Source organism: Pecten maximus, chromosome 1, assembly GCF_902652985.1.
Source record: "Pecten maximus chromosome 1, xPecMax1.1, whole genome shotgun sequence".
Classification (NCBI taxonomy): domain Eukaryota; kingdom Metazoa; phylum Mollusca; class Bivalvia; order Pectinida; family Pectinidae; genus Pecten; species Pecten maximus.
The window spans coordinates 47,350,617-47,377,408 of record NC_047015.1 but is presented as its reverse complement, the minus strand read 5'-3'; the positions used below and the strand labels follow the sequence as shown (position 1 = coordinate 47,377,408).

At 37.6% G+C, this 26,792-nt stretch overlaps 3 protein-coding genes across 6 annotated transcripts in view; 1 reads left to right on the top strand and 2 right to left on the bottom strand.

Moving 5' to 3' along the window:
- Positions 1-9,352, bottom strand: part of LOC117336000 (SCO-spondin-like) — a 30,039-nt gene extending 20,687 nt beyond the window's left edge. Inside the window, exons 1-8 of the mRNA XM_033896313.1 lie at positions 9,246-9,352; positions 7,984-8,086; positions 3,896-4,065; positions 3,500-3,557; positions 2,349-2,522; positions 939-1,081; positions 488-539; positions 196-372 (exon numbers count right to left, since the gene is read on the bottom strand). Of these exons, the coding sequence (XP_033752204.1) occupies positions 196-372; positions 488-539; positions 939-1,081; positions 2,349-2,522; positions 3,500-3,557; positions 3,896-4,065; positions 7,984-8,086; positions 9,246-9,251 (883 nt within the window). The 5' untranslated portion in view covers positions 9,252-9,352. The remainder of the gene's footprint in view (positions 1-195; positions 373-487; positions 540-938; positions 1,082-2,348; positions 2,523-3,499; positions 3,558-3,895; positions 4,066-7,983; positions 8,087-9,245) is intronic.
- Positions 9,353-10,305: 953 nt separating this feature from the next.
- Positions 10,306-15,860, top strand: LOC117335993 (cysteine-rich and transmembrane domain-containing protein WIH1-like). Its single transcript, XM_033896301.1, has 3 exons — positions 10,306-10,433; positions 14,478-14,721; positions 15,069-15,860. Exons 2-3 carry the CDS (start codon positions 14,519-14,521, stop codon positions 15,184-15,186), a joined length of 321 nt encoding a protein of 106 aa, XP_033752192.1. The 5' UTR covers positions 10,306-10,433; positions 14,478-14,518; the 3' UTR covers positions 15,187-15,860.
- A 3,313-nt stretch (positions 15,861-19,173) lies between these two features.
- The window catches only part of LOC117335969 (pro-neuregulin-1, membrane-bound isoform-like), a 70,929-nt gene continuing 63,310 nt past the window's right edge, over positions 19,174-26,792 (bottom strand). For all 4 annotated transcript variants that reach the window (XM_033896284.1, XM_033896269.1, XM_033896275.1 and 1 more), the window contains 3 exons: positions 26,472-26,574; positions 25,878-26,058; positions 19,174-24,982 (listed from right to left, as the gene is read on the bottom strand). In XM_033896284.1, coding sequence (XP_033752175.1) covers positions 24,116-24,982; positions 25,878-26,058; positions 26,472-26,574 — 1,151 coding nt within the window. In that variant the 3' untranslated portion in view covers positions 19,174-24,115. The remainder of the gene's footprint in view (positions 24,983-25,877; positions 26,059-26,471; positions 26,575-26,792) is intronic.

The following is a 26,792-nucleotide window of genomic DNA, read 5'->3' as shown; positions in this document are numbered from 1 at the left end:
TTTGCAAATTAGATAGTGCGTTGTATAGATGTTTGTATTATCATTATTAAATAAAAACCGAAATATGTTAGTACTTACCGTCCTTTACGTACTTTACGTACAGACAGTTAAGCAGGAAATCCCCCAATTCAATTAGACAACTTTCATGAAAACAGAAAGAAAAATAATTCTGCATCACACGGTCTGCATTTTTACCTAGTTTAGAACAATTTCTTCCTACACAAGGCTTCTCCTCGTAGAAAGGACCCCGACAAATGAATCCGTTGTTTACTGGAGTTGGGTTCGTACAGTTCCTAATTCTCCAATGGATACCAGGCCCACACTTGGGTTCACAGTTCGACCAGGATGTCCAGGAGTTCCAGCCTCCGTCCACTAGGGGGAAACAATTAGTTCTATTAGCAAGGTTTTTTTCAGTATATAAGGACCATGAAAGGTCTAGTGTGGCAATGAATTCTCAATATCTCTAGACGTAGTACCATATACTCACCCGGGCAAGCCCTTTTATACTTAAAACACTGCAAACTTGACCAATACCTCTCCTAAAATGGAAATAATACAGATCATTCCATTATTGTTAACTGAAAATATGTATGTTTTCTCAAGACATAGACATGCTGTGAAATAACACCTAATACCACATCAAAGTTCTGTGATTTTAGGAAACTTAATTCAAACTTAATTGTCAGAAGGATATGAATATGTGTCTAATACCGATATCGATTCCTTTTATGCATGCAAACATCAGTCCAATAAAAACTGTTTCATTCTATTTACATCGACGAAGCATTTGCAAATGGGTTTAAAGCAAAAGTCAGACGAAAGATAGAAACATTTGCATTTGATAACAGCACAATGGATAATATGAGTAATTTTTCTTAAGAACATCTAGTCATGGTTTAGCTTACACAAGAAACACATGTGGGAACCAATGTACGTACCGCATCTCCGCCGTGTAACACACTGGCTACCTGGCCGTACATACAGTGGTTCTTCAGACAGAGAGAACCCAGGCGGGGATGGGCCTTATGGATAACGATCAGAAAAGCCATCGACTTCGAAAAGGCCGCCACCTGTCCAACGCCTGTCATTTAATGGAAAGAGTCCGTTGATAAAGCATTGAAAAACACCTTTTCAACACATTATCTATAGCTGAGGAAATCGCATTCAAACGGCTATAAACATTATAGGATTGGCAATGACTGAGAGCGACTATTCGTGATTTGAAATTTAAAGTCGAAGGGAATTGCCAAGACAGGATAAATAAATAAACGTTACAACACATATAAATGGTCATCGAACTGATTTTATTTCAATAAATGACGTGGTCTTACCTTCGTTAAACTTTCAAACATAGGCTCATTAGGTTCTGGTGGAAATACCAATACGTGTATACTTAAGTATACCTATGACCTATCACATCGTAAGTGTAAAAACATATCTAAGTCCTTTACACCGTTTCTTGTGAATGCGTCTTTAAGAAGCAGTGGATCACAGGTTACCATCGGCGACTAATACTGAACGAATTATATGAGGGATTGCAATAATGGCACAAATTTAGTAAAACTACACCATACAACTTTATGTCATATTCTTGTACATTGTACAATCTGTTGTACAATGTGCTAGGGGAGACAACTGTTTTTGTTTGAATGCAAACTTTCTGAGAGACGCTCTGAGTCAATGAGAGTTATCCCTCTTAGTACGCGAAATGGAATGCTGTAACCTGACACGGTACAGAATTGTCTTATTAACATACAAAAAAATGAGCAAAATATCATTCTCCTAAAATGGTTGCCTATCTTATAAGACCAAAAGTTAAATACCAAATATAGATATGCAACATGCTATCGCGTTTGCGATGTAAATAATAATTGTTTCGCTTTTAATTTAAAGATTAGAAAAAGAGTTTTTTTTTGGAGGGTGGTAATAACGTAAAATATGTAATTTTTGCTATTGTATAAAAATACATGTATACGGCGTCCAGTTCTTGTTTTCAATCGATCATAATAACTCTTTTTTCGGTGATGTAATGTACTAATTAATCGTTATCTTAAATGTATCATTGAACAATTGGATATGCATATTTTGTTAAATCTAAGATTGAGATCAAGACATTTGTAAGCTACATGTGTTCAATATTTTCTCCGATATTTCATCCCTCATCTTATCTATATCTCGTCGAAGACAACATGTTATTACATTACTATAGAAACATCATTATAAAAACAATCGGAACTTGATATCATTCACATAACGTTTTTAATGATGTCCGTACAACTATTTACACGGCCATGTTCACAAAAGCAGAATGGAATCATGAACAATGAAGTTAAAATAACAGTACTTACTTTGGTTACATTTACCCCGACAGATACTAGACATGGTTTTGTATCCAGAACAGGCGAGGCCTCCGTTTATTGGGAGAGGGTTATCACACTGGCGAATTCTGGTAGAGTTCCCCTCCTTTCCACATTTTGCCGAACATTTACTCCAAGGACTCCACGCGCCCCACACTCCGTCGACTTACCAAAATAACAGAAAACAGACATTACTTACAGGTATTTAACTCCAAAAACGTTAATGTTACTGGCTATACTGGTGATACACTTGGTGACATATACATTACGGATGACTGTATATATATACCACAGTGAAATGTGGTCATTTTCACATTGCACCAGAAGGAAAATACAAGAAATATATTTTTTTTGTCACCATTATGCACTTTTTGATTCAAATGATGAACCCAAAGATGACAATTCTGGAGAAAAAGTTCAAAATGCAAAGGAATGAACAAGAAATATCTTTTTGTAGTGACAATATATCGTTAAACTAATACTATAAGCATACACAAGTATAAAAATATTAAAGGAATCTAAAGTCTGGGTTTAACTTATCAATACACATTGTGTACTTTTACTTTTCTTTATTTTTTACTTATAAAAATAACTGGTTTACTCGACTCCATCCCAACGTTTTCCTCTGCTTAACTGTGTTTTAGTCACGTGTGTTTGCGTTGGAACTAAAACATCCCTGCAGAACTTAAACACACTTTCATTCAAGTGTTTCCGCCCAGCCAATCAGGCGAGAGGTGGGCGATGCTTTCTCTGAAAGCACCAAATGCCAAGCGACTACGCGAAAGGTAGGTATTTTTTACGGGTGGGGGACTTCGCCTCGGGGGACATGACCTGGTCTCGAAACTGATACAACTGATACTAGCATCCATACTATTTAACCGACCCTGGATTCATTCTTAATTGTGGAAAATTACAATGCAGAACAAGAATCAGAAAAAGAGAAAACAGACTTTAAACTGTCAACACGACTGCACTTTCGGAAACGAGACAAAATCCCTGCGTGCAAGGATGCGTACAAAGATTTCTTGGATCAGCAGCATCACCTACATGTATGTACGTGACGTAGTAAGTGCTCCGCGGCAACCAGAAATGTTTCATTCAATTCAATTCAAAAGAGATGAAAAAAAAAAGTTTTACATTACCTGGACAGGTCTTGATGTCTTTGGCTTTAAAGCACGAGTATGTATGCCAGAAACGTGTCTGAAACAGTAACACGCTTTATATCATGTTCAGTAAGTGCATTTTGTTGAAATCTACGACCTGGATAAGAATCCCACCATATCAACTGTCTGTAAGGGACATAATAACCCGTCCACTAGTATATTGGGAATGTTTTTTTATCACGGATATGACGAAAATAATTGCTGAGAAAATTCGGTCATTATGTATCCATTTTTTCCCGACTTAGATTAAAAGGAATAAAAGGTTCCTCAACTTCAGCGATGCTTTGTTAAAGAAAATATTAGGTTGATATTAGTTAACTAGGTCCGGACTTTGACGTCCGGATTGGACTTAGAAACTAACACGTGTATACATACCTTCGCTACATCCCCCGTGCCCGCCAGCCACTTATTACTAGAGATATTCTTTTGGGTACATGTATAGCCCCCTCCACACCTCATCAAAAACCTGTCTCGATCGGATGCCTGTATATACAGTAGAGAACTCCTCATTTTCTTCCATATCAGTTCTTCGTTTGCCTTCAGATCTATAAATGATTGTCAGATTACACCAAAAGACATTTGAAAGCAAAAAGGAAACAGCATCGATTCACATCAACAAAAGTTGACATCAAGTAACTCCAAATTACAATTACACGTAATAGCAATGGACTGAACATCAAACAACCCTGATTTACATTAACCAGAGGTGGACTGGACATCAAACAATAATGGCTTACATCAACCAGGGGTGGACTGGACATCAGACAACACTGATTTACATCATGGGTGGACTGGACACCAAACAATAATGGCTTACATCAACCAGGGGTGGACTGGACATCAAACAACACTGGCTTACATTGACCAGGGGTGGATTAAATAGCAAACAATAATGGCTTACATCAATCAGGGGTGGATTGGACATCAAACAACACTGGCTTACATCATCTAGGGGTGGATTGGACAGCAAACAACATTGGCTTACATCAACCAGGAGTGGATTGGACATCAAATAATAATAGCTCACATCAACCAGGGGTGGATTGGACATCAAACAATATTGGCTTACATCATCCAGGGGTGGATTAGATAGCAAACAATAATGGCTTATATCAACCAGGGTCGGATTGGACATCAAACAACACTGGCTTACATCAATCAGAGGTGGATTGGACATCAAAGAACACTGGCTTACATCAACCAGGGGTGGATTAGATAGCAAACAATAATGGCTAATATCAACCAGGGTCGGATTGGACATCAAACAACACTGGCTTACATCATCCAGGGTCGGATTGGACATCAAACAACACCGGCTTACATCGACCAGGGGTGGATTGGACATCAAACAACACTGGCTTACACCAACCAGGGGTGGATTGGACATCAAACAACACTGGCTTACACCAACCAGGGGTGGATTGGACATCAAACAACACTGGCTTATATCAACCAGGAGTGAATTGGAAATCAAACAACACTGGCTTACATCAACCAGGGGTGGATTGGATAGCAAACAACACCGGCTTACATCGACCAGGGGTGGATAAGATAGCAAACAATAATGGCTTATATCAACCAGGGTGGATTTGACATCAAACAATAATGGCTTACATCAACCAGGGGTGGATTGGACATCAAACAATAAAGGCTTACATCAATCAGGGGTGGACTGGACATCAAACAACACTGGCTTACATCAACCAGGGGTGGATTAGATAGCAAACAATAATGGCTTATATCAACCAGGGTCGGATTGGACATCAAACAACACTGGCTTACATCATCAAGGGGTGGATTGGACAGCAAACAACATTGGCTTACATCATCCCGGGGTGGACTGGACATCAGACAACACTGATTTACATCAACCAGGGGTGGACTGGACACCAAACAACACTGGCTTACATCAACCAGGGATGGACTAAACATCAAACAATAATGGCTTACATCATCCAGGGGTGGATTGGACATCAAACAATAATGGCTTACATCAACCAGGAGTGGATTGGACATCAAACAACACTGGCTTACATCAACCAGGGGTGGATTGGACATCAAACAACACTGGCTTACATCAACCAGGGGTGGATTGGACATCAAACAACACTGGCTTACATCATCTAGGGGTGGATTTGACAGCAAACTTTTTAACAACATTGGCTTACATCATCCAGGGGTGGATTGGACATCAAACAACACCGGCTTATATCAACCAGGAGTGGATTGGACATCAAACAACACTGGCTTACATCAACCAGGGGTGGATTGGATAGCAAACAACACTGGCTTACATCGACCAGGGGTGGATTAGATAGCAAACAATAATGGCTTATATCGACCAGGGGTGGATTGGACATCAAACAATAATGGCTTACATCATCCAGGGGTGGATTGGACATCAAACAACACTGGCTTACACCAACCAGGGGTGGATTAAACATCAAACAACACTGGCTTACACCAACCAGGGGTGGATTGGACATCAAACAACACTGGCTTACATCAACCAGTGGTGGATTGGACATCAAACAATAATTGCTTACATCAACCCGGGGTGGATTGGACATCAAACAACACTGGCTTACATCATCGAGGAGTGGATTGAACATCAAACAACACTGGCTTACACCAACCAGGGATGGATTGAATATCAAACAACACTGACTTACATCATCCAGGGGTGGATTGAACATCAAACAACACTGGCATACACCAACCAGGGGTGGATTGGATATCAAACAACACTGGCTTACACCAACCAGGGGTGGATTGAACATCAAACAACACTGGCTTACACCAACCAGGGGTGGATTGGACATCAAACAACACTGGCTTACACCAACCAGGGGTGGATTGGACATCAAACAACACTGGCTTACATCAACCAGGGGTGGATTGGACATCAAACAATAATGGCTTACATCGACCAAGGGTGGATTGGATAGCAAACAATAATGGCTTATATCGACCAGGGGTGGATTGGACATCAAACAATAATGGCTTGCATCAACCAGGGGTGGATTGGACATCAAACAACACTGGTTTACATCATCCAGGGGTGGATTGGACAGCAAACAACACTGGCTTACATCATCCAGGGTTGGATTGGACAACAAACAACACTGGCTTACATCATCCAGGGTTGGATTGGACTACAAACAACACTGGCTTACATCACCCAGGGGTAGATTGAACATCAAACAACACTGGCTTACATCATCGAGGGGTGGATTGAACATCAAACAACACTGATTTACATTAACCAGGGGTGGATTGAACATCAAACAACACTGGCTTACACCAACCAGGGGTGGATTGAACATCAAACAACACTGGCTTACACCAACCAGGGGTGGATCGAACATCAAACAACACTGGCTTACACCAACCAGGGGTGGATTGGACATCAAACAACACTGGCTTACATCAACCAGGGGTGGATTGGATAGTAAACAACACTGGCTTACATCAACCAGGGGTGGACTGGACATCAAACAATAATGGCTTACATCAACCCGGGGTGGATTGGACATCAAACAACACTGGCTTACATCATCGAGGGGTGGATTGAACATCAAACAACACTGGCTTACACCAACCAGGGGTGGATTGAACATCAAACAACACTGGCTAACATCATCCAGGGGTGGATTGAACATCAAACAACACTAGATTACACCAACCAGGGGTGGATTGGACATCAAACAACACTGGCTTACATCATCGAGGGGTGGATTGAACATCAAACAACACTGGCTTACACCAACCAGGGGTGGATTGGACATCAAACAACACTGGCTTACACCAACCAGGGGTGGATTGGATAGCAAACAATAATGGCTTACATCGACCAGGGGTGGATTGGATATCAAACAATAATGGCTTACATCAACCAGTGGTGGATTGGACATCAAACAAGGACATAGAATATTTTCTGACAAAATCATAACGTTCACAAAATCATTTCCCCATGGTCACTATCAACGTATACCTTTGAAAACCCTTTACTCTAATTTTTTAGGCAGTCAACTTCTCTCACGGAATTCGTGATATTTGAAACAAGCCCTTAACCCCTTAACTCCAAACTACCCATTCATACATATTATCACGTCTGTGTTGGGGAAATCGTCATGTCTTCATCATTCGTGGAACTATCTACAGTAGATCCAATGGGATATCTACAACTTACTCGACCTCTTTAAGTCAACATTTGTAGCCATTATAGCTTCACTGGTGAGTGCTATGGGGACGAACCAGCTGTATGATGTAGGGTATTTAAGACATTTTGGCTCTACTATCCAACTTTTAATTTTTAATTTGCATTAAATTGTGCTATATTGTGTGTGTCTTTTGTACAATCCTTGTCACATGACAAATTTCATTTTTACATTTACGTGGAACTTTACAATATTCATGTAAGTTTACATACTTTAGTTGTTCATAACCTGTCGACTGTTTACCTGCATTGTCTCCTGTTTGTTGTTGTTTATTGTCGGCGGTTTGCCCCGTGTCACACACGCAAATCAGAATATGAAGAGAAAGTATAGCAGACAGCAAAATAACCTGTTATGATAAAAACAATTTATTACTACATTGATATCTGCAAATGAATATTTTCTCAAAATCATAAACATTCCTAGAGAACGTATTAACTTCCTGTAATTAAGGTTTGGCATATTTCTATTTGATAAATTAAAAAAAAAAATGCTCTTCAAATTCCATGCCCCGTATCACATATGGACAACATCTCCATCAGTCCTTAATTCCAAAAATAAATTACATATAGTGCGTGTTTTAATTTCGTCCCATTTTGCTGAGATTTTGAATATCACTAGAGAATTACGGTAAAATTAAAATTGTGGCGTTCTAAAGAAATCGCACCAACCGTAAAAGAAATGTACATATATGTAGAGAAATATATGATACTGTTAATGTATCATATCGAATAGATCCACAGTAAAATACTCCCAGTGGGGGGAAACATAAATCAATTTGGGAAAGTGTACTGTAGCAACGTAAAAGACATATACAGGGATCACTTTGGGCAGAGATTTGGGGATTTTTACCCATGTTTTTAAAAAAAATCTCATTAAAAATTCAAAATTGTACCTCTTTATACAGACAAATCTCATAAGAATTTTGCTAATCTCAAAAAATCTCCCATAGGTTTTAAGAGCCAGAGATATCCCTGCATATATGTATTACACATGCTGAAAACGAGTCATCCCGGAAGAAGTTGAAGTGATACGATAAGAGGAAGCTAGGGGATTCGAACCAGGAACGCTTGAACTGACTTGTGTGCTTATTAATCCCAAAAATGTCAAAACATGTATTTGATAATCAAACTTAATTCTCTACCATCCGGATCTATTTTTTTGTCTTCTTAGCAGGATAAGTAAATTTCATTGTGCATTTTAGTATCGGGTAGGTCTGTTCATGAATGTCAACCACGGACTTCAACTTACAACATTTACTTTGAATAATACCTTAATCAGATAAGAGCTAAATGTCTACTTAAAAGCTAACTCCATCGTTCACGGAGACATCCTATGTGACGCTTACCACTCATACAGATTACATGATAAACAACTCCCTGGATTCACTTCATAAATTAGAGCACTCCAAATGGTATCGACCATACCGTACTGTCACATGCCTGCTAAAACACACGTAACCCCAATATATTCGTGAATGTTTTTCAGAGAAGGTCACCGGCACTTACTTTCATCTTCAAACTTTTCTGTTCATCACGTTATAAATACTTTATCAAGTTAAAGACCGGAGAGTCAGTGTCGGACATTTTGTGACGCCATTTTTGGTGAAACGCTGACGTCACTGACAAACGTAATGACGTCATTCACATTGATGTTGATATTAATAGACGGGCTGCGCAAACGGCGACGTAATATTCCGGAATCGTGTTACACGATGATGGCCGGATTTCTGGACGGTGCAGACAAATAAACAATAATTTGCCTTAATAAACAATGTGTAAATTATAGTCATTATATTGACAGACAGAGCATTGCAGGCAAACATCATGTTGTGCATAAGTGTGCATTACGTTATTTCCTGCAAAAGTTTGTGGAAAGTATGTTCCACTAAGCCAGTCTATATTACGGATTAGGTGCCGTTGTCAACGGCAGATTTTTATAGTAAATTGTGTGTCCTCGTTTAGGGATTTAATCTCTTTAGATCGATCAGTACAACGACAGACAGGCAATCTTAGGTCGCGGGTTCGAACCTGATAGAGGCACACAATTCGCATTTACCTGATAAGATATCTAGTTGTTTTTATGATATATAGGCTATCTGATATAATATATACCGGTAGATCAGAGTGTACTCATTCAAGTCAGTAACCTAAAGTCCTTAGCAGTCAATCCATCTTCATTTCTGTTAGCCTGAGGTTCCGTCAATCTTAAATAATTTGGTCAAATACATGACAATTTGGCATTACATATACCATGTTGTTCCTGAAAGAGCCTTCATTGTGGCAATTGTTTTAAATATTCGTCAACTTAACACTGGCCGATAAAGAACAACCAATGAGGCAATAATGGAATTTGTTAGCTTGGTTTCCAATCCTCATAGTATTTGTATTTTAAAACTGTAGTGTATAAATGCCGCCGAAGATAAACTATTGTTAACTAATTTTAATATTCAAACATATTTGACATCTGGCAGACCCCTATTGCACATAAAACACACCTAGATGTAACTTGACAATAGCTATGACGTGACAGTACTCCACTCATTGTTATCGTATTAGACTAATATCGCGACCCTACTTCCGGAAACGATCATGAGACTCTGTATCAGAACTCGCTGTCACATGATAGATTATAAATAGACTACACACATTGTCTATATATTTTATACAAGGAAGGACAGACAAGGACTGATCAAGGTAATTATACCAGTATAATATCACTCATACAAATTCTTATATACTCATGGTAGTTATTCAATGTAATTTGTTTTATGTCTACGCGTAAACTATTTAATATACCACGGCCGGAGTAGGGCTATTTCAATCACCTATTATCTGTTTTAAATATATACACTGTGTTGCATTGTTTTGACTAAATTGTTTAAGAAGATTGATCCCGTTTATGTTATGTACATATCATTAGTACGTGAAACGTGAAAATGTGTGACTTCAATAATACTGTATGGTATAAAGTGTAATGGTAGGATGTTTAAAGTGTAATACTTTAGAGTATTATATGATAAAAATGGACGGGTAGTGTGTCTGAGTATGTGAATAAATCTTTGAAATCCTGTATGGTTCATTCCCACTTAAAGAAATGTTAATGTGACATATGCCATTCAAAAATTGTATTGCGGTCTGTGCTGCGTTTTTTTTAGCATACCTCGCACTGTTTTAGAGTGAATATCTTATTCTGTTTTACTTTGTGTTGTTGGGTCGTTGGTAAATGAATATCACAAACGAAGTCTCAATACCTGTCTTTATGAAAGAAGGAAGTTCACAACATTTTATGTACCGGAAATGTTTGATAGTCCGTAGTATTCCGTGAATACGTACATCAGGCAGTTTGACAGACTTCGTTGTACTTTCTACACCTCAGATAGTCTGACAACCCATAGTGTACTTACTATACCTCAGATAGTCTGACAATCCATAGTGTACTTACTATACCTCAGATAGTCTGACAATCCATAGTGTACTTACTATACCTCAGATAGTCTGACAATCCATAGTGTACTTACTATACCTCAGATAGTCTGACATTCCATAGTGTACTTACTATACTTCAGATAGTCTGACATTCCATAGAGTACTTACTATACCTTAGATAGTCTGACAACCCATAGTGTACTTACTATACTTCAGATGGTCTGACAACCCATAGTGTACCTACTATACCTCAGATAGTCTGACAATCCATAGTGTACTATACCTCAGATAGTCTGACAATCCATAGTGTACTTACTATACCTCAGATGGTCTGACAATCCATAGTGTACCTACTATACCTCAGATAGTCTGACAACCCATAGTGTACTTACTATACCTCAGATAGTCTGACAACCCATAGTGTACTATACCTCAGATAGTCTGACAATCTAGTAGTGTACTTACTATACCTCAGATGGTCTGACAATCTAGTAGTGTACTTACTATACCTCTGATGGTCTGACAATCCATAGTGTACTATACCTCAGATAGTCTGACAACCCATAGTGTACTTACTATACTTCAGATGGTCTGACAACCCATAGTGTACTATACATCAGATGGTCTGACAATCCATAGTGTACATACTATACCTCAGATAGTCTGACAATCCATAGTGTACTTACTATACCTCAGATAGTCTGACAACCCATAGTGTACTTACTATACCTCGGATAGTCTGACAACCCATAGTGTACTATACCTCAGATGGTCTGACAACCCATAGTGTACTTACTATACCTCAGATAGTCTGACAATCCATAGTGTACTTACTATACCTCAGATAGTCTGACAACCCATAGTGTACTTACTATACCCCAGATAGTCTGACAATCCATAGTGTACTTACTATACCTCAGATAGTCTGACAACCCATAGTGTACTTACTATACCTCAGATAGTCTGACAATCCATAGTGTACTTACTATACCTCAGATAGTCTGACATTCCATAGTGTACTTACTATACCTCAGATAATCTGACAACCCTTAGTGTACTATACCTCAGATAGTCTGACAATCCATAGTGTACTATACCTCAGATAGACTGACAATCCATAGTGTACTATACCTCAGATAGTCTGACAATCCATAGTGTACTTACTATACCTCAGATAGTCTGACATTCCATAGTGTACTATACCTCAGATAGTCTGACATTCCATAGTGTACTATACCTCAGATAGTCTGACATTCCATAGTGTACTATACCTCAGATAGTCTGACAACCCATAGTGTACTTACTATACCTCAGATAGTCTGACAACCCATAGTGTACTATACCTCAGATAGTTTGACAACCCATAGTGTACTTACTATACCTCAGATAGTCTGACAATCCATAGTGTACTTACTATACCTAGGATAGCCTGACAACCCATAGTGTACTTACTATACCTCAGATAGTCTGACAATCCATAGTGTACTATACCTCAGATAGTCTGACAACCCATAGTGTACTTACTATACATCAGATAGTCTGACAACCCATAGTGTACTTACTAAACCTCAGATAGTCTGACAACCCATAGTGTACTTACTATACCTCAGATGGTCTGACAACCCATAGTGTACTATACCTCAGATAGTCTGACAATCCATAGTGTACTATACCCCAGATAGACTGACAATCCATAGTGTACTTACTATACCTCAGATAGTCTCACAACCCATAGTGTACTTTACCTCAGATAGTCTGACATTCCATAGTGTACTTACTATACCTCAGATAGTCTGACATTCCATAGTGTACTTACTATACCTCAGATAGTCTGACAACCCATAGTGTACTTACTATACCTCAGATAGTCTGACAATCCATAGTGTACTTACTATACCTCAGATAGTCAGACAACCCATAGTGTACTTACTATACCTCAGATAGTCTGACAACCCATAGTGTACTATACCTCAGATAGTCTGACAATCCATAGTGTACTTACTATACCTCGGATAGTCTGACAACCCATAGTGTACTATACCTCAGATAGTCTGACAATCCATAGTGAACTATACCTCAGATAGTCTGACAATCCATAGTGTACTTACTATACCTCAGATAGTCTGACAACCCATAGTGTACTTACTATACCTCAGATAGTCTGACAACCCATAGTGTACTTACTATACATCAGATAGTCTGACAACCCATAGTGTACTTACTAAACCTCAGATAGTCTGACAACCCATAGTGTACTTACTATACCTCAGATGGTCTGACAACTCATAGTGTACTATACCTCAGATAGTCTGACAACCCATAGTGTACTTACTATACCTCAGATGGTCTGACAACCCATAGTGTACTTACTATACCTCAGATAGTCTGACAATCCATAGTGTACTTACTATACCTCAGATAGTCTGACAACCCATAGTGTACTATACCTCAGATAGTCTGACAATCCATAGTGTACTATACCTCAGATAGTCTGACAATACATAGTGTACTATACCTCAGATAGTCTGACAACCCATAGTGTACTTACTATACCTCAGATAGTCTGACAATCCATAGTGTACTATACCCCAGATAGTCTGACAATACATAGTGTACTTACTATACCTCAGATAGTCTGACAATTCATAGTGTACTATACCTCAGATAGTCTGACAACCCATAGTGTACTTACTATACCTCAGATAGTCTGACAATCCATAGTGTACTTACTATACCTCAGATAGTCTGACAACCCATAGTGTACTTTACCTCAGATAGACTGAAAATCCATAGTGTACTTACTATACCTCAGATAGTCTGACAACCCATAGTGTACTATACCTCAGTTAGTCTGACAACCCATAGTGTACAATACCTCAGATAGTCTGACAATCCATAGTGTACTTACTATACCTCAGATAGTCTGACAACCCATAGTGTACTTACTAAACCTCAGATAGTCTGACAATCCATAGTGTACTTACTATACCTCAGATAGTCTGACATTCCATAGTGTACTTACTATACCTCAGATAGTCTAACAATCCATAGTGTACTACACCTCAGATAGTCTGACAACCCATAGTGTACTTACTATACCTCAGATAGTCTGACAATCCATAGTGTACTACACCTCAGATAGTCTGACAACCCATAGTGTACTATACCTCAGATAGTCTGACAATCCATAGTGTACTATACCTCAGATAGTCTGACAATCCATAGTGTACTTACTATACCTCAGATAGTCTGACAACCCTTAGTGTACTACACCTCAGATAGTCTGACGAAATATCATGTTTTTAATTGCAGATCACATCTGCTTCGTCTAAAAGGGGCCAACGACCACTGAAATGAGCTACCCACCGAATTACCAACAACAGCCTGGGTACGGGACAACAGCCGGTTATCCTCCCCCGGCAGGAGCCTACCCACCACCCCCTCCAGGCCAGTACCCACCAGGGCAATACCCCGCCGGCCAATACCCACCAGCTGGGCAATATCCCGCCGGCCAGTATCCACCGCCCGGTCCAGTTTACCAACAGCCAACAACTGTGTAAGTCTTCAGGAAAGGGAGGAGGAGAGTGTTTAATGTAAACTTTTAGTTTTGGAATCATTTTAAGTCATATTTGATAACACAATAAGGTTATTCTATTAAGGACAGATTGATATAAAGGAAAATTTACAATGAGGCAACAGATTGACCCCGATCTCTTCGATGTTACGTATAAAACGATGTGAAACCCGATATTCCGCAAGTGGTCCCCGTAAACGTAAGACATGAATCCCCCACCTCGCCCCCGAACCTTGTAAAATAGAACTCATTTTGGAAGTTATTTAAGTACACTGCGACGAGGTTGTAATTCTTATATGTGACATATTTTGAATTAAACTATGTTACAGTTACGTACAAGACGACCGAGCGCGCCGCCAAGCGGAAGCTGACAAAGAAGCCGCAGAAGATTGTGCTATGTTAGCCTGTTGTTGTGCAATACTGTGCTGCTGCTTCGCCAATTCCTGAACGAATTCATCAACGAATCATTAACTCATTACCATAACACGATTGCCACTTGTTCATTTCAAAATAAGTGTGACGGGCCTTATCATATAAAATTGGGGTGTCACACGAAGAACTCCGAGGATGACCTCTTCACGGAACATAATCATCAGAAATGCACACGAAGCAGTTATTTGAGAAGTGAACTAGATTAAAATTATTTAATTTGTAAAAATAAAGTGTCATTTTTGTTCAAGAAACAAATACATGGGCCGTGTACCAATGACACACGAACCATACACACGTAAAGAAGTTTTGTTTTTTTTTACTTTGGAAAAGAAATTTTGTCGTAATTAATTGACGTCATAATAAATGACGTCATGCGGACTATTGAATGGATCTTTGGTGATCGTCGCTATCAAGGAAAGACAATTAAAAAAAAAGCCATTGGTTGGCACCCCTATCAAGGAAAGACAATTAAAAAAAACATTGGTTGGCACCCCTATCAAGGAAAGACAATTAAAAAAACCCATTGGTTGGCATCCCTTTTTCAAGTCATATGAAAAAGAGAAGCAAACCCTGTTGTGAGTGAAGAGTTTGCTTGGAGCAGACACGTTTATATATTACGATAATGATTTGTTATTTTGTTCAAATCTTATTGTTTTATTTTGAATAAAACTGAAACTAAAAACCTCATGCAAAATCTGTTTGTTTTTATATTTACAATTAAGCATTGATGTCATTTTTTTTTTAGTTTCGTAGGGGTATGAAAAACATTTTGATTGCAACCTGTATGAATCCACGTAGCGGATTCTTACAAAAATTCGTCAACAACATTTTTTTCATACCCCTATGAAACTAAAAAAGAATCGACATCAACGCTAACAACTAATTTTTGATATTGATTTTCAAAATGAAAAAATGTTTTATGTACAATTTAACTGATCTTATATGGGATTCTTTTTCACAAATCAATACCCAACGTCAATGGCCGTATTGTAACGTCACATTTTTCGCGCCATTTTCGGATTCCCCCCCTTTTTTTCACAGAGGTATGAAAACAAATTCTGAAGCAATCAGAAAGACGCATTCTGCGTACATACAAACAATGGAAAATTAATTATATAGCAATGTAATGTATACTAAAATTATTGTTATTTATATGCAGCTGTTTTACGGGATAACATTGGTTACGTCCCCTTAGCGGATATTAGCGTAAAATTATGTGTCATTTTTCCATCAATGCTTTTATATAACATTGAAGTTGTCAAAATAATTGTTTTGTTAAAAATTTGATATGACTATGACATAGGTGTCAACCATCCCGGATTACAAATAGATTTTAAAAATATCTTTATTGGAAATTAATGTACATTGTATTTTTGTCTTTGCGGACTCGGGTGACATTCGGGTGTGTGTGAAATGTTATAAATGAAGGACCAGAAAAGAAAAGGAGGAAGACACCACTGGCATGGATTATCATAGACATTAGACAAGTTTGAACGAAAGGAAAGTCGAATTGTGTACCAAAGTGATTGTTGCCCGAGTCCGCTTAGGTCTACCACAAAACTATTTGTCTTTATGAAGTATTTAGATATACATGTATATCCCATATATACAAGATTATTTGTATCAATATCTTATAAAATCTCTTTCTGTCTCTCTCTCTTCTTTCCCCCTCCAACTCCCCCTCTCTTCCCCTTGCTCTCCTTCACTCTCTCCGTCTCCCTCCCCTTCTGTCTGTCTCTCTCTTTCTCTCTATTTCTTATAAAATTAGATTGTTAATATGTAAATAAAACTGCCATCATGTGAATTTTCTCTCAATGTAAAAAAATTATCGGGAGAGGGCTTAATATAAGTTGGAAAACTTGTGCCCAATCCCTTTGTAACAAATTGTAAATTACAAATAAAATATGTTTAAATCAAAATCCCGGATTACTTAGGAAGTGCCCGGAAAATCATTAAAATGTTCCCGAATCGGGATTAAGTTTATCCTGGATTTGAGCAATCATCCTTTATAAAACCCCGGAAATCTCAGACACTTCGACCCTGTACTGATTATATATTTACTGTAGCTGTCCTGGTCTGGAGCTTGGGGAGAGAGGAGAGTCGGTCACTGTGCGTGCCTGCCGACCGGTGTATACATTACAAGTGTGCCTAGCTTGCTACAGTGTATATAGGTGGCTTCATTTGACACGGTCAGTTAATTTTGTGATTACAACTAGGATACAATCATTTGTTTTTTATTTTTATTTTTTTTTAATTATTAGGTTGAAATGTATGCTATGAAGAAGATTCAGGTGTAAGTTTTAACTGAGAAATGGCTAACTAAATTTTCGCCCTAAAATCAAACTTTGTGTCTAGTAACGAAGAAATGTCAATGTTATCAGGGGCATACATTTTTTAATAAAATGCTATATCAGTGGGTTTTTTCCCCAGTGACCAGGAAAAAAGGTATGTCCTGAATAGCAGCTGTATACGAGATAGTATTTTTGTGACAAAGAGGATCGTAAAATCCTACTTTCTCAAAATAAAATCAAACAAAATCTATGTAAATAGTGCTTGATTAGGTATATTTCATCATAAAAACATTGTTAGTCATTTTTAGCTTACCGGTTACGAGTAACCGTGAGCGAATGCTGTACCCCCTGGCGCCTTAGCATTTTACCGTTTTGTGGACTTAATTTTTTTGGCACCAAAACCCGCTAATAGATTATGAGGGTAGGTTTTTAGAAAGCTTGTAAGTCCACACCCTTCTTATTTGGTTTATACATCCATCAGAGGTTTAGAAGCGATATTATGTGACGTACAATTTCAAAATGACATGCTTATACATACATAAAAAAATGAATGCATAGCGTGATTGCTGCTGCGGGTGAGCTTTCACAATCATTGATTGCACTTGTATAGATCGTGATGACAATAGCATTACTCTGGACCTCTAACATAAGTTAATGAGAAATACTGTTGAAAAGATTTAACACATTTTATCCCCGTGACCTTGAATTAAAGTAGGTCAATAACATCCATTTGAATAAACTTTGTAGTCTTTCCTCCCACCATGAGTATGGCCCAATATCATGACCCTTGACCTCTTTGTTAGTGAGAAGACATTAGAGATTTAACACATTTGAAAGTTGTGATAACATGTAGAAAGAGGTTAATGTCATTAACCTGAACAAGCATATTAGAAGCCATATTTCCCTGCATGCTACTAGCCAAATATCATGAACTTTGGTCTGTTGGTTAACCAGAAAAATTGTTTTAAAGTTCATAGCAAATTTTTCCCGTGACCTTGAAAGCAGGTAAAGATAATTCATTACAACAAGCTTTGTACTCCTTCTTCCCATCATTCGACTAGCTCCCATATTATCGACCCATGACCTTTTTTGGGTTATGAGATGATTTTTTTTGAAAGTTTTAATATATTCTACCCATTTGACCTTGATACAAGGTCAAGAGTCATTCATTTGAACAAAACTGGTAGCCCTTCATCCTAGCATGCTGCAAGCCCAATATCATTAACTTTTTGGTTAATGAGGTAAGGTTGTTTAAGATTTTAACACATTTGACCCAGGCTGTGACCTTGAAAATAGGTCATAGTCATTCATTTGAACAAAATTGACAATATTTTAATATATTTAACCCTTTGACCTTGAATGTAGGTCACATCACCCTTTATGTAGTCATGCTGCTAACCCAATACATGTAACCATGACCCTTGACCTTTGGTTAATAAGAATTTGATGAAAGATTTTAACAAATTTAAACCCCTGTGACCTTAAAAGCAGGTCAACAAGACTGATTTGAATAAACTTTGTACACTGTCATCCCAGCATTTTACTGACCTAGTATCATGACCTTGGTCCTTTTGGTTGTTGAGAAGATGACGTTTACTAGACGCCAGACAGCCAAACAGGCAAGCATCAACTCACTTTGTTTATAGCGATATAAATGGTATAATTTGAATATAGATCTGCTTCATTAAAACACAATACATAACACATACTGGTCAGTGTTTTGCAATGTTTATTGACATTTTTTTTTATAAAAATACATACATCACATCTATGTACTGATCTAACAAGTAAACTACATACAAGGAACAGTAAACTGGACAAACACAAGTGTCAGTAACCCAGAGAGTCTGGGTAAATAATGGTACTAATCTGGGTAGATAATGGAAACCACATCCCAACATGGCAAGTTGGAGTATGGTGATTTAAAATTCAGAGTTGGTTACAGAAATGAGTGTTGCCAGCACTGTTATTGTAGGAAACCCTGTATACATGAAGTTTCCATCTCTCTTATAATCACCTGGAACGGCCTGTCTTCATTTGGTGGAATGTTCCGAACCGATCTCACACCTTATAGTTCCTACCTTATCCCACAAGAAATGTTTCTATCCCATGTTATATGTAAACCAAAATCACGGCCGCCTGGAAAGTCGCATCTCTGGAACCATCTCTGAATTAGCAACAGAACCTTGACATTTTACATTCATACATCTTAAACTCAGCATCTTTAAACAAAACTTGTACAACCAAGAGTGCTTGGTCTCTCAGAAACATCCACACACCTTTCTACTAGCACCACATATCCAATCTATTCCATACACAGTCCACACCTTAGGTAGGCCTTTTACTCAATAACACTGTACCGTTAACGGATATTTCATCCTTGGGTAGATCAGGGTTGAATTTATTGAACAATAAATAAAACTGGATTTCTTGATAAAGAGAGAAGCAGATTGTGACATGATAACTAAAGTAGGCAGGTTATCTACTCATATTTGATAAAATGCTGTTACATAAGTTTGCTGCAGTATTGAAATGTCTCCTCTGTGAGCACTAGATTTTGTATATCTGGACAGAAGGGTCTTATGTTGGAGCACTAGACAGTCCTTAACTCGGTTAGAATGAGAGAAACAGAACAAACTGTATAAATCCTCAACAAGACAAATAGATAAACATAAGAATTTTAAATAACTTAACATTAAGTTAATTTTATATTAATAACAATTTAAACTGTCATCACATATCATACATGATTTGCATAAAAGATTATAGTCTATCTTCAATGTACAGCCATGTTACCAGTACAATGTACAGCCATGTTACCAGTACAATGTACAGCCATGTTACCAGTACAATGTACAGCCATCTCACCAGTACAATGTACAGCCATCTCACCAGTACAATGTACAGCCATGTAACCAGTACAATGTAAAGCCATGTTACCAGTACAATGTACAGCCATGTTACCAGTACAATGTACAGCCATATTACCAGTACAATGTACAGCCATGTTACCAGTACAATGTAAAGCCATGTTACCAGTACAATGTACAGCCATGTTACCAGTACAATGTACAGCCATCTCACCAGTACAATGTACAGCCATCTCACCAGTACAATGTACAGCCATGTTACCAGTACAATGTAAAGCCATGTTACCAGTACAATGTAAAGCCATGTTACCAGTACAATGTAAAGCCATGTTACCAGTACAATGTAAAGCCATGTTACCAGTACAATGTACAGCCATGTTACCAGTACAATGTAAAGCCATGTCACCAGTACAATGTACAGCCATCTCACCAGTACAATGTACAGCCATATTACCAGTACAATGTACAGCCATGTTACCAGTACAATGTACAGCCATATTACCAGTACAATGTAAAGCCATGTTACCAGTACAATGTAAAGCCATGTTACCAGTACAATGTACAGCCATATTACCAGTACAATGTACAGCCATGTTACCAGTACAATGTACAGCCATGTTACCAGTACATTGTACAGCCATGTTACCAGTACAATGTACAGACTGGTATGATATATAGTCAGCTCAATTTCATTGCCTGCAATAATAAGGAAATATCATTAAATTTTGTCATAGTATTATCAGTTTCATTGACACTTTTTATTTGCAACACAATCCTTCTTGCTATAATAATAGAGAGTTCCATTCAACATGTCAGCATCTTGTTTTTATTTAGCATTTGTAAAAGGTACAGAAATTGTTTACATGTACATTGATTGGTATTCTAAACCAGTAATACAACTCTGAAACTTATCAACACAAAATTTAATGAGGTAAACTTCCTATTAAAATTACAGAAAACATTAAATATTAACTGATTTGCTCAGTACAATTTGGAAACATTTCCAAATGTTTTCATTAATACAAACATCATTGTACTGAATGATATAGATATATAATATAAGTTAAACAGGAAAAAGTATCATAGGCAATTGAAAAGTTGTACAATTAAATAACAAATATTAATGAAATAATACTGATCTCTCTAACATCTTCAACTCAGCATGTATGAATAGAAGTGAAAAGTCCTTGATGACAACCTTGAAGTAATGATACCTACAGCTAACAATAGCCTACACGGTTTGACCTGATGAAACAACCAATGAAATATTGATGACTTGAAAACACTTAACGATTGTTCATGAACGGATTGCCTTTTTTTATGGATAATCTAGGACTATGAGACAAACTACAGTAAGTACAAGTAGCATACTTGACTACAAGTACATGTATATATAACAGGTAAAATTTACAGGTAACATATCTATATATCACAAAGGTAAACAATAAATCGCATGGCAACTTATACTAGAGCAACAGGTACATTTTTAATACAATGGCTATCAACGGTGACGTTGATCACCCTTTTTATAAATTAATACATACCGGTAGATGATGAAATTCAGCATGCAGTCTATAAATACATTGTCCAATATGAATGTGTACAAAAACTTAAAGAGTAAATCCATAATAAATAGTTATAATGGACTATATACATATGCATGAAAGAAAGGAATGTTTGCCATTTAATGATCCACAGAGAGAGTTCACCTACAATGAGTTCCAACACAGTGCTATTTAATATACTGTACACTATCATATAGCTTTGGTCCCGACCGGGCTATGGCACAACATCATAACATAGCAAAAGGGTTCACAATTACACAGGCTGATTCACATTATATTGATGATTAAGATACAGGTGTATTCACAATTTCACAATTGCCCGAGTTTCCTCGGACCCAAACGCCAGACATAAGACCTTTCTCACAGATAGAACCCACTGTCTACAGGCTAGGCTGGTGTTTGGGCCAGAGGAAACCCCAGATAGCCTCACAATTAAGCAAGTGTTGGGTTCACAGTTACACAGGTATGGGGTTCACATTTACACCAGCATGGGGTTTGCATTTACACAGGTATGAGGTTCACATTTACACAGGTATAGGGTTCACATTTTTTCAGGCTTTGGGTTCACAATTAACAAAGGTATGGGATTTACATTTAAACAGGCATAGGGTTCACAATTATACAGGTATGGGGTTCACATATACAGGTGTGGGTTCACAATTACACAGGTATGAGGTTCACGTTTGTTACAGGCAGGGGGTTCACAATTAAATAGACATTAAGTTCACATTTATACAGGTGTGGGGTCACAATTACACAGATGTAAGGTTCACATTTATACAGGTTTGGGGTTCACAATTACACAGATGTAAGGTTCACATTTATACAAGTGTGGGGTTCACAATTAATAACACAAGCGTGGGGTTCAGTTACACAGTAGATGGATTTTAAACTAAGACACAGTTATACATCTATAAAACAGACAGTTAACATAGAGGTCAACACTATCGAACAGGAACAATACACAGGTATCAGATTCATACTAGCTCACAGTTCGGCATGTGTAAATGCAAATTTTAATCAATAAACATAAAAGGCAGTCACTGAATCAAGCACTTCGAAATATCACCACTTCCTCCTTGGTTTTAATCCGACATTTTACTTTACAGCAGAATAATTTCCTGAATGCTAAGAATAAATAGACATATAATTTGACATATCACCAGCTCTCTACACCTGTATACTGTCCAAGTAGCAGTCCAGTCTAACCTAACAGTATAACAGCCTCTGTATCTCTTCATACTATAGATATCAATAAAAATAGTCACATTTCTGATACTCCTTATAAGGATCTGGGTTAAATGTGACATTGCATGATATCTGAGCTTAGTGTCCAGTTCTAGATCAGGTTTATATAAATGATAAAAATGTTTAAAAAAAAAATTCATATTTGTTTAGTTTCCTGATGTGTAAAATTTATTTGTCTTATATATAATACATAATTATTATGCCTGCAAAAAATTATTTCTACTGATTATCAGAGGAAATAAAAACATTAAAATTTAAAAAGAAGACATCAACCCATCATTTATTAAGTCTGGACTGCTAGACAAGCTGTTTTGTGAGAAAATGATACATTTTCTTTATGGTGAATCACATAAATGCATGGAATGGAAGAAATTTGTTCACTGCATATTATTAAATTAATAATACAATAATCACTTATATACAGATAATTTCTGCATAGGTAACCTATACTTACAAAACAAGTTCAGCCTAAAAAAATTCTAGTTACCTCCCCTTATCAGATATAGACATTATAGTCAATGTGTTCGAAAAAAAAGACAAAATTAATGATTACATTAATTTTTCTCTGAAATGCAAGCAAGATCAAAACTGATACGAAAAAATGCTTTGTAAGTGGTGAGTGTTCTGAACATGCAACAACTACTTCTAAACGCTACAACAGTACTGGCACCTGCTCGGAGGTGAGCCGTAAACAGGTAGTTCTGACGTCAGTCTATGGCTGGGCCGAATATCTAGTTTATGCCCTAAGATCTTAGCTGGAGATCTTAGCTGGAGTGAACATGTGGTTTGTACTCTCTCTGGCTTGTGCTGGGGTGAACATATATCAGTATGTTTCTGTCTCCAGGTCATACCTGGGGTGAACAGTTTTTGTTCTTACAGTTGAGTTTTATCACATGGTTCTGCTCTCATAATGGCAGTTTTGGTGAACTTGTGGTTCAAAGCTGAAACTGCAGTGTTTGATTGTCACCCTTCAGACTGGCACAGACGGTTCACTAACATTCACATTGCGCAGTTTGTTCTTCTCCAGATGCATATCATGATAGCCTGCCCTTGGCAACTTTTTGGGCGGCAAGTACGATTTATCTACATAATTTATTTGAGGCTTTTTACCGGGCAGTACGGGGCAATCCTTGTCAGCAATCACATGTTCTGGTGAGCCTCGCTCGTTCCAGGAAATGCTGTCTGGATAGTCTTTGGTTTGGGAATTGTATAATGGGTAGTTATACACAGCGCTAACCTCACTGTCCGCACTACCAGTCGTTGAGGAGTCACTGGAGGTTAAAGATGACTGAGAACCAACACCGTTAGCATTCACATAAACAGGAACCTCCGCCTTGGTATCAATCTGTCGAGACGAGGCAGACTTCCCATGACTATTAAAGATCTTTTTCTCCCCAAATGGAGTGCTCCCATAGGTTGGGCTATTTAATGAGCGTTCATCCTCTCCTTCGCTGATGTGGAGTGGGATCAAAGCTTCCGTATTTTGGGAGTCCTCTTCCTCACTTCCCGCAGAGTCCATACGTAACACGGGTATGACAGGTGCACACCCATTATAGGGGGGAGGGGGGTCAGTTATGCCCTTAGGTTTGGCCTCCTTGGAGGTTCCGGGCGTGGCATCCTGTGGGATACTCCGACTTCGTGATGACCTTGGTGAATGAGAATCTCCAGCAGCGGTACGACTGGGTTTACCGTCTACAGAAACTGCAGAGAGTCGGTTGCGCGAATTTGCCTGTGAGGGTGGTAGGTGTTGAGAAATTTTGTTGAGAGGGTTATTGTGAATCCTCATATTTATATTTGGATTGACAGGCATGAAGCTTGTCTCGTCTGTTTGAGTTTCCTGCAAGAAAACCGAAAACAGCCCAATTATTACAACAGTGCAATACTATGGTTGATTTTGTATGTTGTGAATATACAGTCGGACCTGCCCCAGTGGCCTCTTCTATATGATGCGACTTTGTTTTGAGCCTAGTTTAACATATATTATTGTTAGTGATGGGCCAATCATCGGAAATAATTGAGTAATCAGTAATTAAACCAGTGTTGATCTGATCATTGATTGAGTTTATCTATAATCGATAATCAGTAATTAAACAAGTGTTGATCTGATCATCGATAGAGTTTATCTATAATCGATAGTCAGTTGCAGCTATTTTCTTTATTTGCACAAGATGTATTTATGAAAGAATATTATAACTGTTGCTTTATTATTGTTGTTATGTCATTAAATTTTACCTATTCAATGAATATTTTCTATTTCAATTATGTTTTTAAAATTTTTTTATTAAAAAAAGGTTCCAAACATCGAAAAGACGGTTTCACATGTTGTATATTTTAAAGCAGAGAAGCTATCCGATTTTAGAATTTTTGATTATCGCATCAGAGGGATAATCTGATTCGAACTGATGATCAATTACAAATTTTATCCAATTATACAACACTACTCATTGTTTATCAATATTAATGAAACCTTGTTCTGTTAAGTGACCTTTATAGACAAGACTGATTGTAATTTACCGCTGGTAAGTATAAAGTTTCATTATCAAATCATGCAAATAAAAAAAAAAAAAAAAAAATGAATTTCACCTCTGTCTTTTGTAAATTTTCATAATTTTAAAAATAGGGGGTAAGTTAAGTGCTATAAATTATCTCACAAATAAAATTTTGTTTTATGCATGCATAACCAAATATATCCCTAACACTAACTTCGATAACTGAGTGGATAGGTGCCTCACCATGTTTATGTGTTCCTTCAGTGACGGTGGTAGGGTTTTGATCTTGGGTGCGGTTCCTCCGTCCACATCGTCCATTGAATTAAGGAGGCGGTAACTAGGGGGAATGTAAACTTGGCTGTCTAACTTGCTGTTTTTACGCTTCTTATCTTCCTGGCGTTGTAGAAACTGCTCTCTCCGCTTCCTACAGACAGACGGCACAATTTAGTAGATTTTACAACTTTATCTTAACCCTAACACTTCTGTCACAATTTAGTAGATTTTACAACTATATCTTATCCCTAACACTAACACTGTTTTATATAGATACATGTATGACATAAAAACACTGAGGATGAAGAAAATTGTTTTTATAAGATCATTGCCCCGAAACTCCGGGCCTTAGAAAATATGAACTACAGGACCAGACCCTCTACAGCCAAAAATATCAAATAACCATGTCAATTAGGTAAATATGTAGATAGTTGTACACTTTCTGTAAGCAAATCTTGCACAAATAACTGTCAGATATAAAGAAACACTTACATGTATGTCATTGAACAAATTAATTGATAGTAAGATGGAAAAGTTGAATAAGAAAATTATCTGAATACTTACTTAGCTAGGAAGTAGGAGGCGATACAAATGCATACAAAAATCAATATGCCAATTACGATTCCAATAATGGTTATGGTGCGGTCTTTCTCATGTGCCTGAGGACCTGTAAAAATAGGCATTACATTAGAACTCTGAACAAACTAAAACTTCTAAACTTTTATAAGAGTTGTCTCCCTGCCAATGTAATGCAGTATCCTATATATATTGATGAAACCCAGGATGTTACAATAAAAAATGTTATTTTAAGCTTTATTATTTTTTTTACAGTTTCTGATTCTCCATAAAAAAGATAGAGCAGCCTATGTTTCATCATTGATCAAT

Excerpts from the sequence above, each read along its gene's own strand:
- LOC117335993 (XM_033896301.1), top strand. The coding sequence starts at position 14,519 with ATGAGCTACCCACCGAATTACCAACAACAGCCTGGGTACGGGACAACA. Across the intron at positions 14,722-15,068 it reads TACCAACAGCCAACAACTGT|TTACGTACAAGACGACCGAG; the intron begins GTAAGTCTTCAG and ends ACTATGTTACAG.